A 16,797-nucleotide genomic window follows, 5' to 3' on the forward strand; every position below is an offset into this window, starting at 1 on the left:
TTTAGGTATATGTGAAAACCATGTAAAAGCAAAATTATATAGTTATACCAGTGATAGTATTAAAACATGTACATGAGAGATCATAGTTCAAGGTAAGTTCTAGTTTCGGGACACAAGAGAAAAACAGGATCAGGAAAAGGTGTACCGGGATATCGACTATACCTTTAATTTTTATTTCTCATTAGAAATGTAGGTAAGGAAAATGTTATAATTCAATAAATTTGGGGGACAGGGCAGGGATCTCCATTATATTGGTTTCCTCATTTTTGATATGTCTGAAATATTTCATAATAAAAAAGAGTGAGCAAAATATAAATGACAAAAATCCTTTTGTACTATTTCCTGGGGCTCAAAGAATGAGGTTCAAGTACTTCACAAACATAGATGTGGGAGATTGGGGAAAGAGAGGCCTGACTTCTTGCTTACAAGAAGGTGTGGGTGTCACAAAGGGACCATTAATCAACCAACCAATAACTTTTGTGTGTTGTAGGTACAAAGTCTGGGCTGAGTTTTGGGGCTGTTAACTTATACTTTCTCATTCTGAGAAGGCCTGACTCTGACCTATTCAGGAGTATGGATTCTGGTAAGAAAAGGAGTAGTGAAGGATGAGTGAATGGAAATTAGTTGTTCCACTCCATTTAAAAAAAAAAATGTCTAGAAACAAAGATTTCCAGATCCAGCATTTAATAGTTTTTCAAATATATTTTCCATAGAATAAATTGGTAAAATGATCTGATGAGTTTTCTATTTAGGATGTTTATTTTGGGCTATACAGTATTCTGACTGCATAGTGCGTTGTCCTGAATTTTTAATAAACATTTTTAAAAAAGATTTTACCTATTTATTCATGAGGAACACACACACACACAGAGAGAGAGAGAGAGAGAGAGAGAGAGAGAGAGAGAGAGAGAGAGAGAGAGAGGCAGAGACACAGGCAGAGGGAGAAGCAGGCTCCATGCAGGGAGCCGGATGCAGGACTCGATCCTGGGACTCCAGGATCATGCCCTGGGCCGAAGGCAGGCGCTAAACTGCTGAGCCACCCAGGGATTCCCTTAATAAACATTTTGAGTGTCATTTGGTTTTCTTGTAATTTTTCATCTTTGATCCAAGGTATTTGACCTTGTAAAAATAACACCTTTTAAAATTGTGGTAAGAAACACATAACATTTACTCTCTTACCCATTTTTAAATATACAGTTCAGGATTATAAGTACATTCATATAGTTATGCAACCATCACCACCATCCATCGCTTAACTTTATTTTGCAAAACTGAAACTCTATACCTATTAACTCTGCATTCCCCTATTGTCTCAGATCTTGACAAATACCATTTTGCTTTCTGTCTCTATAAATTTGACTACTCTAGGTACCTCATATAAGTGGAATCATATAATATCTGTTTTTTCATGTCTGTCTTATTTAACTTTGTATTATGTCCTCAAGGTTGACCCATGTTGTAGTGTACGTATGTCAGAATTTCCTTCCTTTTAAAAGGCTGAATAATATTTCATTATATGTACATACACATTTTGCTTATCAATTCATCTGATCACAGATACTTGGGTTGCTTCCATGTTTTAGCTACTGTGAATAATGCTGCTATGAAAACGGGCATACAAATATTTGAGACCCTACTTTCAATTCTTTTGGGTATATTCCCCAAGATGGAATTACTTGACCAAATGGTAATTTCATTTTTATCATTTTAAGAAACTTCCATGTTATTTTACACCATTTTACATTCCCGCCAATAGTGCATAAAGATTTAAATTTCTCCACATTCTCACCAACACTTGTTAGTTTCTGTTATTTTAATTTAATTAAATTTAATTGGTACAAGATGGTATCTCATTGTGGTTTTGATTTGCATTTCTCTTTCCGTGAGTTTATTGGCTACTTGTGTATCTCATGGGGGAAATGTCTGTTCTTTTGTCCACTTTTTGAATCAGGTTTTTTTTTTTTTTTTTTTTTTTTTTTTTAGTTTTAGGAGTTATCTATATTTTGTGGATGTTTTAAAAGTTTTATTGATTTGAGAGAGTGAGAGAGCAAGCAAGAGAGAGAGAGAGCAGGAGCGGGGGGAGGCGGGCGGGGGTGCACAGAGGGAGATGACCTGAGCCAAAGGCAGACACTTAACCGACTGAGCCACCCAGGTGCCCCTATATTTTGTGGATATCGATCCCTTACCAGATATATGATTTGTAAATATTTCCTACCATTCTGTGGGTTGCCTTTTTATTCTGTTAATAGTGTCTTTTGAAGCGTAAGTTTTTAATTTTCATGAAGTCCAATTTGTCTATTTTTTCTTTTGTTTCCTGGGCCTTTAGTGTTGTATCCAAGAAATCATTGCCAAATTCAATGCAAGACATTTGACTTTTAATTACAGTTGCCACTTCTCTTTGCCTCACTATTCACCAGGATGGAACAGATCTCATTTTTCTGTCTACTGAACTTATAAAACATGTATGTAATTACAGCTTGGGTGTACTTTCCATTTCCATTTTTCATTTTAACACCTAATCATTGTTACATTATCTTTATCTGATTTTATTAAAAACATTTTTGTTCTGAAGAATTTTCCCAGGTATTTTATTACTGTAATTGGTATCATCTTCCTGAATCTCTTTTTAGCTGTTCTCTAGCATATTAAAGGGATGTAGTTCTGTTTTGATTGCTGATTCATGGATTTGTTGGAATGCACAAGCAGATTGCATCTCTGTGAACAGTTAGTTATTTTAAATATGTCAGAATTGTCCCTAGAAGATTTCCTAAATAAAAGCTGATTCCAATCAATTTACTTAAATTCATTCTGAATTACCTCAGATTCTGTCTTTAACACATTCAATATTTATGCAGTGCATCCTCATGAGTGTTTCAGATATATTGTTTGGGGATAGGATGAAGCATCCAAAAATAATTAACACAGTGGGCAAAGATAACGGAATGACAAAACTGAAATAGAAGATGCAAATGTACAACCATTTTTAGCACTAAAAGTATCAATCAGGAGTAAATCTTTCTGTGCTGGAGAGCTGCAAATAGCAGCAGGACCAATGTTTATGAGATGCAGTGTTTTGTAAGATGGACAGAAGCCAGGATCATCACTGTGGTATATTATATGATCTGGGTACAGTTATGTTTCTATAATTGATTGGAATTGTCCACGGAGAATGTTCTTTGCTGCAATCCAAGGATTTCTTCAATGTTTCAGTTTCTCCAAAGGCCACTTGAAGGGTAATGTGTTTTTAGAGGAATGCATTTTTCTAAAGTATCAGAAAATAAGATTGAGGTTTTACTAAGACGTCTACATTATTCTTATGGCTTCTGCTAAGAACAGCACTATTTGAAGCCAGTTGCATGTTTTTTTCTTCCTTATTTTTGGCTAGAATTAGGTTTCAGAAGTTGGATAAAATGGTGTAAAAATAGTAACTTCTAGAAGAAAAACCAAATATTTGCTTTTAAAAGGAAAGGGTTTAGGTTTTTACCGAATATACTCAAATTGATTTTCACGCTTTTACAAGCATGGGAGCAACACAACTCCCAGGGAGATTGCACAGAGTGGGTATTGCTTTGCAATGTTAGGGAAAGCACACAAATGCTTTTAAGGGAATTTTAGAACTTGCTTTAAAATGTCTTTCACTCTGGGTGCAACATAACTTGCACCCAAATAGTTGGTGAAAGTGTGAGGTGCTCCCATGCTGTTGCTCTTAAAACCTGTCTGCTTCCAGAATAGTCCATTTCTGCTGAATTGGACATCAGATGTGGCTCTTGGCAAGGTTGTGAAGGGGTGATGTTTATCCTCAGAAATCAAAAGGCGTAGAAATAAGGTAGTCAGCACTCTTTCATTGTCTGAGGTCTCTATGTACCATTCACTATTCCACCAAAGCATGTTCCCAGAAAGCATTTTCAGAAAAGGTCCACTGAAGGAATCCCCATGCCCAAGTATGGTGAGTTACAACCGAAATGGTGCATGTATTTGCATTTGTAGTGGTGGAAATATTGTAGGACAAAGGGGTGGAACAAAAATGAATCCCTATTTGAGCACAAAGATTTTGTTTTTGGTGGGGTAGCAATGATGGGGTGGGCTCTTAGCCTACTGCTCACTGACATAAAATCAATGGTGAGGATGAGTTTATTTACAGTTTATCACCTTAGACTTTCATTTACCTTTTATTTACTCTTTCAGCTCTTTATCATTTTCTAAGCATTTTCACATAAATGATTCATTAAATGAAATTGATAAAACACTTGCTGTACCAGACACTGTGTATACAACAATGCAGTTCACTGCCCTTTCTTATCACCATGGAGCCAACCACTATGAGAGGAGGCCTAGGCAAGTATTATCTCTGTTCTGTTGGTGAGAAATGGAAATAGAAGAGAGTTGATCAGATATATTGTCCTAAATCTTCCAATATATACAAAGGTCACCGAATACAACACAGGGGTAAGGAGGCATTACAGAAACTTTAAAACTCCCAAAAGACCCCAAACCAAAAACCAAGGAACGCAAACCACTTCTCTTGATACTGCAAGCGCAGTCTTTCTTTTTAATCCATACCTATTCCTTCCTGATCCCTGGGAAAACTGTGTTGTAATAGGAAATAGAGCATCTTTGCTGATAATACCCAGCTGAAGTAACACACGTAAAGATGCACATTCCTGGTATACCACCCATTCGTTTTGGTATTATAATTAGATGAGCTTATTAAAAGCTTAATTGAAGTCATTAGCATTCTTTGTTAAGAGTGACTATTAGAGGCTTTCATGTGGTATATCAATTTCAGATATTTGAAGAACTATGCAATGATTTGTTTCTAGTGTGATCTGGGGTTTGGTGGAGACACAATCATAATGTTGGAGCAGATAATGTTTGATTAATGATCTCTAATGGTAGCCTTATTCATTATTTTATTTTAAATTTTATTTATTTATTCATGAGAGACAGAGAGAGAGAGAGGCAGAGGCACAGGCAGAGGGAGAAGCAGGCGTCATGCAGGGAACCTGAAGTGGGACTCGATCCCAGGTCTCCAGGATCACGCCCTGGGCTGAAGGCGGTGCTAAACTGCTGAGCCACCCAGGCTGCCCTCATTATTTTATAATGATATTGTGAAGTTTCTTTTGCCCCAATCCAAACTTTCTCTTCTGTAACTTACACTCATTTTATTTTTTGGTGGTCCACCATGGTCTTTTGTTTTTAACAGTTTGTCCTTTTAGACTATTACTTTTGGAAAATATGCACCAATTCTGATGTATTGTCATGAAGAACATTTTTGGAATCTCCCTTTTCTGATTGTCTTTGGTGTCGATTTACAAGCCATGAAAAAAAGCAGGTTCATTTTTCTGGCAGTCAGCATTACTCAGTGTCAGCGTTTTCATCTGCAGAATTATGTGGTTATTTCTGAAGTCCCATTCCCTTCTGAATGGTTGGTACTTTTGAGGCTATTTGGAAATATGGGCCCCAGTAGCTGTAGGGAGTTCTAAAACCGGTGCTAGATCAGCCCTCCACATTCTGCAAAGTGCAGTCTTCCGAATCCAAGAGCGTTCAGGGTTGAAAGCTCTGAAATAAAATTCATCTCAGATCAGTCCTACAATCCCTCAAATCATTAAACTGCTTTTAATAGGACTTGGAATCAAAGGGTGCAATCATTCAAGGTAACCATGTTTGTTTTCAGTGGACAGGCATGGTGTCTATGTAGTTTAACAAGTCCAAATAAAATTCGAGGTTAACAAGTAAGGAAACATGGGTTTGGGGAGTCAAAAAACTTTTAATGACAAGGAGGTGCTGTGATTCTGCTCAACCAAGTATGGATTTGCAGTCCTTCTTCTCAAGGATGTCTTATAATGAGCTGGTAAAACATTACTTTACTGAGACAATATCACTCATGAAATATTAATCATGTGCATTTTAGAAATAGTTTCCAAATTATAGGCCCATTGAAGAGTAACAATAAAAATGTAAGCATCCATTCAGATGTGGCTATCTGGACCCAAAGTTTGACCGTGGGTAAGACCAGATCTAACCTCTGACTAGCACCCCAAGATCCTTCTCAAATTGACACACAGAAGACTTGAGAAGAAGTTTCAAGCAAAGTGGAATTCCTGAAATCTCCTTTAGAGGCCTCTAATTTGAAGAATTAGGACTGTGGGTGTCTGGGGAAACAGTTGTCCAGACTGAGGGAGTAGCAAGAGCATAGGTCCTGCACGATGGTCACCAACAGCAAGGTGACCATTTGGTGGCATGGAGTGAGCAAGAGAATGATGAGATGAGGTCAGAGGTACTTAGGGGAGGAGGCAAAGACCATGTGGTATCATGCAGGCATTGTGAAGACTTTGGCTTTCATTCTGATGAAAAGACGTTGGAAGATTTTGAGCAGAGTAGACTAATCATCAGACTTAAATCTTTCAAAAGGATGTTTTCTGTGGAGATATAATACTCTCAAGGGGCAAGAGCAGCAGCATGGAGGCCAGGCCGGAGGATGTGGTGTGGATGAGGGTAGTAGCAATAAAGATGGTTGGATTCTAGATAGATTTTAAAGGTAAAGCAGAAAGGGTGGGCAGATTAGGTGTGTTTGGGAGAAAGGGGGAGTCAGAATGACTCCCAAGGTTTTTGGTCTGAGCAACTGGAGGTGTGTGTGGAGAGTGTGCTTGGGGAATAATGCGCATTTCTCTAAGGCTACTGAATTAGTTTACTAGAAGGGAGTGTTGACACTTGGGGACAAGGGTCTATCTTGTAGATTTTCACTCTGTTGCATCATTTCTGTGTATGAAGCGAGAGGAAACAGATAGTTTTTGATCTGTTTAAATATCCCATCACTGTATCCTCTTCCCATCAAAGCTAACCATGGACTTTGGGTAGTATAGGCAGAGAATGGTTCCTATCCATGGCAACTCATTTTTGGGGCTGAAGGTCCTGTGTTCTTGTGTTGGGGTTGTAGGGATGTGGGATTGTTTCTGACGCTTGAATTCCAAGTGTTCCTTAATGTAACAAGAAACAAGAGGACCTGTTTGCAAGAGAACTGGAATCCACTCTGCCCTGGGGGCGGGGGGAGAGGGGGAAACAGTGATAAGACTGAGGAACAAGCCAAGTATTTTGGTGAGGAATTTTGACTTCAGTTCAATGGTGGCAACATACGTGTAAGGAATGGAGGTTGCAGGGTAAAATGTTGGAAAGAAACAGAGGCTTTCTGATTCTTACCAACTAATGTCCACCCTGTTATCACACATTTCATCTCATTAGACCTTTGCTGAGTGAAGCCTGCAGAACTTACTGCGTCTCCATTCTCATTGCCCACTCAGCTCCTTACCTCCTGCAACCTAAGCTTCCTCCTTCTCCATTTTGCTGAAAGTACTCTCTTAATCATCATGATTGGTTCTCAATTCCTGAGCTCCTCGTTAGTATGTATGTATTTATTTTAAAGATTTCATTTTTATTTATTCATGAGAGACACACAGAAAGAGAGGCAGAGACACAGGCAGAGGGAGAAGCAGGCTCCCCACAGGGAGCCCAATGTGGGACTTGATCCTGGAACTCTGGGATCACACCTTGAGCTGAAGGCAGACGCTCACCACTGAGCCACCTAGGTGTCCCTCCTTGTTAGTATTTAGTATGCATTACCCACCACAGGCATGGATGCATGCCCTCCCAGACTCCCGGCTAGCTCACGTCTCTCCTATTTCTTTGTTCCACCTGCAGAATGCCCTTTGTCATAATCTTCTTTGGTTGACTTGCCAAAGAATTGTGCCGTATACACTTCAGACTTGCTGTCCTTACCCTCTAACTCAAGGTCATTCCAGATGTTCCCATCCTTCTTGCCTCTTGGTCTCTTTCATGTTTCTGAAAGTGCAGACCAACTGTGCATCCTAGGCGGGGCTATCTCAGAGCCTTTGTTAATGCTGATATACCCAGAATATTCTTTCATTTCTGCCTTCACAATTCTAACCATCTTCACGTCTCAGCCTACATGCCCTTTCATGATTTTTAAAAAATAATAGCTCATTGCTGCAATTCTTTTATTATAACCACTGACCTCTTCTTTTCATCAGCAGGCTGCCTTGAGGGCAGGATACATTTCTGATTCAAGTGGATACTCAACATACTACCTAGAACAAGTATCTGACTGGCATTTCAATTATTTAAGCTTGATGAAATCCAGAGGAACATAAATCCAGAGGAATATAAACTGGGATATGAAATTAGTCTGATTATGGTGGCACATGTCCTGTTCAAATGCACACTTAACACCAACATTTTGGTTGAGAAATGATCGAGAATAAAGTCGTAGATAAAATAGCGTTCATCACTCACTGGGATGGAACATTATCATCCAAGCACACCTTGCTTCACTAGTGTCTTCTGCACCTTATTGCAAAATAACCAATTTTAATTTTAGAACTTAATAGGTCACATTGTTTTTCCCGCTCTCTGAGGGATAGAACAGAAATTCTTTCTTACTGCTCCTATGTCCTGTGTCACATGTCCAGTGAAGTAGATCTCCTACCTCCCCACACCTGCATGTTCTTGCAACAAAAAAAAGGAATGATGCTGATAAGCATGAAGACAATGAGACCGTTTCTTCTCAATTCCTGCACGATTGGCGACCATTTGTCTATAATTTTTCATTTTCATTTAGTTCCACTAAAATAGTGGTTTAGAGATGAACGTCAATTAGGAAATAAATCACCATAGGAAAAGCATAAATAACTTTATGTGATACAGTAAACTTCTGATATAAGAGCCTTTTAGATACTTTGTACCCACGTACTTCAGTGTATTCTTATTAGTGATTCAAATTTAATTTTGAAAAATGTATGCCTGGTTTTCCCACCCCACTTTTATTTATTCTTATTTTATTATTATTATTATTTTTCAGCATGGAAAAGGAGGGACACAAAAGCAATATATTCCAGTTTCAGAAAAACTTTTAAATTCTAGTACTTGAGGTGGTTACATTGGAAAATATTTTAAAATAATTCATCACATGACCAGGAACAACTGAAATTACTTTCCAAGGATAGAATTTCATTCCATTAGACTGTATATTATACTGACATTGGATTTTAACAACATTTTAGTTTGAAAAAAGTATTTTTCATGATGGAAACTGTATGGACATAGAGAAATTTCCTTTATCACAAGTGAAAACCTACCTGTAGGGGTTGGATATGTTCTGTGTGCCTCAGACCTGCCTTGGAAAAGCATAAAGATGAAGAACTGTACTGTGTGCTCTGTCCATGTTACAATGTAAATTAGACTGTACTTCTCTTCTTGTGTAAATAAATATATCAAAAAGAGAATGGAAGTGAAGTCTTGAAGTAGAGGTCATGAAAAGAAGAGAAGAGTAAGGGGGAATATATGGGAAGGAAGGAGAGATGATTGAATCAGCTTGTCTTGAAGTGGCACTCTAAATATTCTATTTCCACCAGTTACAGTATCTACATTTTCTAAGATCAGTATATTCTGTTTTCTTTATCATCATTGGCCTCTGCAATATAATTTTACATCATATATTATTAATATTTTTGGCTATAAGAAATTCTTGAAACTACATGTGATCAAAGTATAAATTTTGCTAACAACCCACATTATGTGTGTCTCCATACAGGTTTCTCTTACGTGTTTTCTGCTGCAGGGTTAGAAATCTGTCACAACAAATCCTAACACTGTCATGCCTCAGTATATTTTTCCTTAGAAAAAAAGAAACCAGCATTCTTGTAAACATTACACTGTAAGATGCAAAATTTGATGGAATTCCTAAATATCATCTCAAGATACACAAAGGTTCTCCTACATGTGTGTTCAATTCACATATCAAGAAACCCATGAAGACAACACTCTCATAAAAGGCAACATTTGTGAAAAGGCCACCGCAGTGAGCTTTGTGTTGCTGGAGTCAATACTGCAGCTGCTGTCGATTTCCTGGGTGTCTTGAGGTTAGAAGTTGATTCCACCAAGGCAAACATCAAGTAATTTGACTTTGTCTAGATGAATGAACAGCCAGACTTCTTAACCACTTCCCTCAAACGGACTGTTCGGGTCAGGTTACTTCACTTTTAGGTCAGTCAAGGCCTCTGAGACCTCCTCGTTGACCTGGGCAGAAACGCTCGCCTCGGTGACGTGGAGATGAAGGTCATACTGCTGGTCCAGGCCAAGGTAGCAGTCGCTCATGAGATACAGTGTGTAGATATACCTAAGACAGAAAAACAGAACAAAACGTAAAACCACAGTCATATTTAATTCCTTCAGAACTTTGGTGGTGAGATTCTGCTTACCTCCCAGGTAGTTCAGGAGTATAAAAAGAAATGGAAACAACATGATGATTTCGAACATATCCTACTCTTTTCAAAGCGATAAGTTCTCTCTTATCCACTTCCCCTAAAATCAAAAACCATCCTTCATCTTTTAATTTGGGAAATCGAGGGGTAACCGCATGGCTGTCTTGCTTTCCCTGTAAACCAGAAAAAAAAAAAAGATAAATCATTAATAATGTCTAGACTTTCTACACCCCTTGGTTGTGGTTTTTAAAAGGCTAAGTTGTTTTTCTTGAAGGCCATAAATCTACATGGTTCAGTATAGCTATCTGGGATGTTTTAAATTTTCTGGTTTGGTGTCTTTGATATGCTATCACCTACCATTTTTCAGAATTCTTGAAGTGCACTATAGGTACTACTTTGTGGCTATAACCACCAGAATATTTGGTTCAGTTAGAACAGAAAGTCCTGATATCAAATTAGTAATAACAAATTAGTCAAGTCTCACATCAATCTTATAAATGATATTAATACTCCATTTACAGGTGAACGAATTGAGATATAATCATGTTAACCAAATCTTCCAAAGCCTTATTCATAAGAAACTGATACCTAGGGCATAAAAGACTAGACCCTGGACCTCAAGATAATAAGTACCATATAACATAAATACCTTCCCTCCACCCAAGAATAAAATTCACATAAAGAAGCATATATTCTAATATGGCAATATTAAAATATCCTTTCATTGAGGAATGGGAAATTATAAGCCAAGCAATTTGTAAATTACATTAATTACCACAATCTGAGAACCAGTATCACCATAATGGCAGCACTTGAAGTCTTTACTATAGATGGATTTTATCAAATACAAGATTATTTTGGTGATTCTTTAAGACAATGACATTGTAGCATAAAAGATATTAATAATGACATGCTCTCAGTCAGACATCATTAAATACTGTAGAGGGAGATGCTGTACTTAAGACATTTTAAAAGAGATAAGATATTTTAAAAGAGAAGTCTGACAGCAATGCATTTTTATAGCATTTAGAAACAAATTGAGAGTTTTTCCAGAATGATAATCCAATTTTAATTTTTTAATTAATTTTTAAAAAAGATTTTTAAAATTTATTTATTCATGAGAGACATAGGCAGAGGCAGAAGCAGGGGCCTCGCAGGGAGCGCAATGTGGGACTTGATCCCAGACCCCGGGATCATGCTCTGAGTGGAAGGCAGATGCTCAAATGTTGAGCCACCCAGGTGTCCCTAAAATAATTTTTAAGTAGTAATAGGGAGGTAGAAAAATCTTCGTTTTTTTTCATGACTTTATCTGTATGATTAGTACTATTTTTGTGTGTGTGTGTGTAAGTTAGGTCACCTAAAAATGCTCATGTGAAAGCCTCTGAAATACCAGAGGCCAATTAGTTCATACTTACACTGATTTTTAGAATTAGAAATTTAGAATTTTTAGAATTAGAAATTACATGAGATGGGACCCAAGGGCACAGTGCTAAAAAGCCGTAACGACAGAGAACTACTGACCATTCTGTAGTCAGTACATGGTCAAACATGGTCAAAACAGCATGGACAGTACACATGAACAACAACCTCATTCCTGAGGGCTTATTTTAGATACGGGAAAGCCCCTGACAGCACTGGTTGAAACAGAAGACAAATTCTTATTTCAATTATTATGGTACTAAAACCAATCAGCCCACATGCTCTGTATTAATATAATCTTAGAGGGCCAAATGTTAAATTTCTGTATCATCGGTAACAAACAGAAAAGACCACAGGAATTGAAAAAAACATGTTGTAAATTTTTGGCCTGCGTGCACACTGACAAAGCCCTTTCATGTGCATTTTAGTGAAGGAAGCAGGCAGATGTGGCAACTGAGGCACAGAAAAACTTAGTGTCCTATTCAAATCCACAGAGCTAAGCGGTAAAGCTTCGCTCTCACGTGCACCTAGCCAAAATGTTTTTTATGTATCAAAGTGTCCCCCCAGGCAGTGTTTCTCAAACCCTTATGTCCTTAAAAATCATTTGGGGTGCCGGGTACAAGTACAGATTTTGAGATTTCTCCCCCTGAGATTCTGATACTGTCAGTCTGATAAGGAGGGCCAAGGAATCTGTACTCTGAATTCCAGGAAATTCTTCAGGACTGAGTATACAGACGACATGAGAATAGTACTCCAGGCAATATATTATTATGTAAGGTGGATATTCTGGAGCTGAAAAATGGCACATGAGGAGAAGTGACTGGTTCCAGAAGACTGACTCTTGTCGCTTAAGGCCAGTTGAGGAGGTAGGATTCATGAATGACACGGACACATTAGTAATATAAAAGATATGTGTGGTGGCGCATGCTGGTATCTGGTGTGAAGCATTTGAGAATGGAAACCAAACACTATACCTTGTGGAACCCAAAGTGGACTCTCTGCAGGCTGACTTGAAGCACATACTCTTGATCAGCATGCAATCTGATCCACCTGTTGTCATTTCGTTTGTCTGAAGTCAGAGTTGTGATGGAGAGTTCACCATGTCCCTCCACTGAGTCATCCCACCAGCCTTTAACACTTAAGCCAACATCTATCACTGGCAAGTGAGATAAGAAATTCCATGCCTGGATAAAAAAAAAAAAAAATAGAAGAAAAGATAATAAAGGAATGGTTAATGTGAAATGCAGTGATCAAATAAGAAACAGTGTGCTTTGAAAAAAATCAACCTCTTTGTTTTGAGATTAATTCTAGATTCAGTGTAATCGTAAGACATAATAGAGAGAGGGCACCTGGGTGGCTCAGTGGTTGAGCATCTGTCTTTGGCTCAGGTCGTGATCCTGGGTCCAGGGATCAAGTCCTGCATCAGGCTCCCTGCAGGGAGACTGCTTCTCTCTCTGCCTATGTTTCTGCCTCTCTCTCTCTGTGTCTCTCATGAATAAACAAATACAATCTTAAAAAAAAATAATACATAGAGATACTGTGCACCATTTCCTCAGTTTCAACTAATGGTAGCATTTTTCAAAACTAAAATACAATATTAATACAGGATATTGACACTGATACAATCCAGAGCTTTTGTTCAGATTTTCCAGTTTTTCCCATACTCATTCATTTGTTTATAAAAATAGTGTGCTTTTAATCTTTGTAGTTTTTAAAAAAGTTTTTATTTATTTGAGAAAGAGATTAAGAGAGAGAGAGAGAGATCATAAGCAGGGGGGAAGGGCAGAGGGAGAAGCAGACTCCCCACTGAGCAGGGAGCCCGATGTGGGGTTCCATCCCAGGACCCTGAGATCATGACCTGAGCCTAAGGCAGACACTTAACTGACTGTGCCACCCAGGCAGCCCTTAATCTTTGTAGTTTAAAGTCCTTTTAAAAGTGACTAGAAAAATATTATTCATTAGCTAAACTTGTCACATGACTTCTTCACTATAAATCCCCCCTAGATATTGAATGGCTAATGACTACACTAAATCATAAGTTTAAAAATGTTTGTTTTTGAGCTGCTTTGCTATAGAGAACATCTGGTCTAACATTTATGTGACCTCTAAGGCAGACAGCATTACCAGGGGATATAAAGGTAATTTGAAAAAAAAATGCTGTGATGCAATTGTTGATGTCCCTCAGCATCATTTATTGACAACTTACTGTACAAAATGATTTTTTTGTCTATATGCCAAATTTATTCAACATTTCTATATGTCTGTATGTTACAAGGAATCCTGTAAGGATCTAGGGTCCTTCTAGAAATAAATATGTATTTTTGGCATTATATTGAGAATATTAATTAAAATGACACACATTAAAGAGTTAAAAATACTTTATCAATCTTATTCTTGCTCTTTAAGTTGAAAGACATTTTGAGAAATTAGTATGCATGTAGCAAGTGCTCATTTTTATCAAATGAATGAACAAATGAATTTTCTAAGTCTACAGAAAGGATGCAACAGAATAAACTTAAAGTTATCACATAACTTACTATCAACTTTTCCTAACATTTATCATTATTTAGAATATCACTATCAGTCAAGAAAACTGCTCATTGGTTCTATCAGTTGTTACCTTCTAAGTTAGTTTTTAAAAGTACGTGAATACTTTCATTTTGTATTTTCCTTTCTTTCTTAACTATATACCACAGATTACCTTATAGGCATGACGTTCTGTTTGCTAAGACTTCAGGGCTGCCGAGTATACTTAATTGAAATGAAGTAGCCCTGATGAATCAAACTACCCCTTAGGAATTCAAAAAATGTAAAACTAATGCAAATTTTCAATTCAACTACAATCCTGTAACTTGTGAATCTGAAATTATGTCTGGAGTAGATCTTGAAATAGTCAAGCTACAGAATGGTCTATACTGTGCTTCAAGGTAACAGATGGCCTATCCCCTTGCTAGAACCCAGAGTCACTGAGTATAGAAGCCATACCACTTGATGTTCTAAGCCTGGCCAGAGTGGAAAAGTGATCAGGGGACACTCAAATACACAATTTCTGTAAAGCATTTAATTTTGTGAGACAACGTAAGTAACATTTACCTCACGAAGCAAGCCTTCATGTTTCCTTACTTGTCCTATTAAATTAGTTACCGAGAGATGTTTTCAGGTACTAGCCACTCGTTGGGATTTTACTTTACAAAGCCCCCAAAAGCCAGATCTGGTTTTTATATATATGTGATCTTTTTTGTAGCACTTAACTTATGACTTTTCATCCGTGGTGTGTACACATATATTTGTTGGGTGTGTGTATGTGTATACACACACACACACATATATAAAAAACATAAGCTATTTTTAAAGAAACTGCTAAGACATTTCAGTACCAGCCAAACATATTTATCTGAGGATTAATCTTCATCTATTGAATCAGGCAAGAGCACTGCCATGCATACAATTATTTAATTAGCGGCCAAATCCTCTGCCAGTCAGCAGCCGTTCCAGGCATACTGATGGGGAAGAAGATGCAAATCTCACAGTCGTACTGCTTTTTCTCATTACTACTGCAATTAGCACTTAAATTGATGCTTTAAACATACTAATTTCTGGAATAATTCAGGATTTGTATGTTACCTGGGATCGCCTCACTGCAGAGCCGACACCAGATTGCTCTGCAAATTGAAGCACTTTTGAGCCAAATAACCATCATCATATCAGACTGAGCCAATTTGCATTTGGTTTTAAAGATAACAGAATGGCAATTTATGCAAATAAATTAAGTAAGTTTACTTCTGAGTTCTCCCTGAACTAATTATAACAATGTTCTAATTTTTCATCACATCTAAAACTTGGCTTGAAATCAGTGTATGTTAGGTTAGAAATCTGTTGTTGCTAACAGAAGCCTTGTTTGGATTTAAATATATTGTTTTTATTCATAATTTTGATGGTAATATAGTTAGAAAGGTAGGCATTTATTATGAATATTTAAGTTGCTTTTTTGTGCCAATTTTGAGTTCAACAGAAACTGAACAATCAGACTTTAATGCCTGTAATACTTTTTCTAAGTCTTGCTCAAAACCAACTTCCATCGGAAATAAAAAGAATGACATGGTTTAGAAGTTTCTTTAATACCTGTATTTGCAAGTCAATATGTTAATTATGCTATAATTCCTGAATGTTTGACATGTTTAAGGTAAAACTGCTGAAGACTTAGAAGTCTATATATACCAAAAATTTCTGACATCATTCACTCATATTTTTGGCCTTTCCAAAGATGCTTTGGAAAGATGACCTCTGTTGTCTTTTACAACACAGATTTAGTTTCCTATCTAAGTTAAATGGCATACAAATAAGAAATTTACTTAAGAATTACTTTAGAATCTAGGAACAATAAAGTGATTAAAATAAAGGGGGAAGGTATAAAAAAGTAACTGAGGGAATTGCATGAAAATCTACCCAAATGCAATTTATACCCAAGTGGGTGATGCAGCCTAGTGATGGACAAGCTACTGTAGGCTTTTCTAAGCTGGCTTAATAGCATTATACTGAATCAACTTCCAATAATGCCAGTGCTACTACTAGTTATTGTTACTGCAATTATTTTTAATATTGTTATTGACCTCTTTTCTATATTAGGAACTACATAAAGCAGTTTACATAATAATTATCTTGCTTAATTTTCAAACAATACTTCATGAGATAAGTATAATGTCTCCATGTTCATAATCACGGTAAGTGGCAGACAGAATTTAAACCCAGGTGAGTCTGGCTCCAAAATCAATGCTTTAAGTTAGAAAACTCTTGGTATAATTCCTTGGGCAGTATAAGGAAGCTTCAAAACACAGAAACAATGGCCTGACCTGCTTCATTTTCACAGCTGGTAGCTCGTTTTCCATCATGGAGCTGAATACATGGTCTTTCCCTCCGCAGGCATGGATCAGTTCAGGAAGGCAATCGATGAAGCCATGGCACCCAGCACGTACTCCCTTTATACCTGGGCTCCATTTCCTGAGAAATAATATCAACACTAACCAAATAATTCTTTCATAGAGCAAAATATTTCCAGCTCATTGACAATGAGAATTGTCAGGAATTGGTTTATGTAATGAGAACA

General features: G+C 37.3%; 1 protein-coding gene across 3 annotated transcripts in view; it reads right to left on the reverse strand.

Moving 5' to 3' along the window:
* Positions 1–8,903: 8,903 nt before the first annotated feature.
* The window catches only part of ASCC3 (activating signal cointegrator 1 complex subunit 3), a 340,865-nt gene continuing 332,971 nt past the window's right edge, over positions 8,904–16,797 (reverse strand). For all 3 annotated transcript variants that reach the window (XM_026002925.2, XM_026002927.2, XM_026002926.2), the window contains exons 39-42: positions 16,544–16,691; positions 12,668–12,877; positions 10,272–10,447; positions 8,904–10,189 (exon numbers count right to left, since the gene is read on the reverse strand). In XM_026002925.2, the coding sequence (XP_025858710.2) occupies positions 10,042–10,189; positions 10,272–10,447; positions 12,668–12,877; positions 16,544–16,691 (682 nt within the window). In that variant the 3' untranslated portion in view covers positions 8,904–10,041. The remainder of the gene's footprint in view (positions 10,190–10,271; positions 10,448–12,667; positions 12,878–16,543; positions 16,692–16,797) is intronic.

The sequence above is a fragment of the Vulpes vulpes genome, chromosome 1 (assembly GCF_048418805.1).
Source record: "Vulpes vulpes isolate BD-2025 chromosome 1, VulVul3, whole genome shotgun sequence".
Taxonomy (NCBI): Eukaryota; Metazoa; Chordata; class Mammalia; order Carnivora; family Canidae; genus Vulpes; species Vulpes vulpes.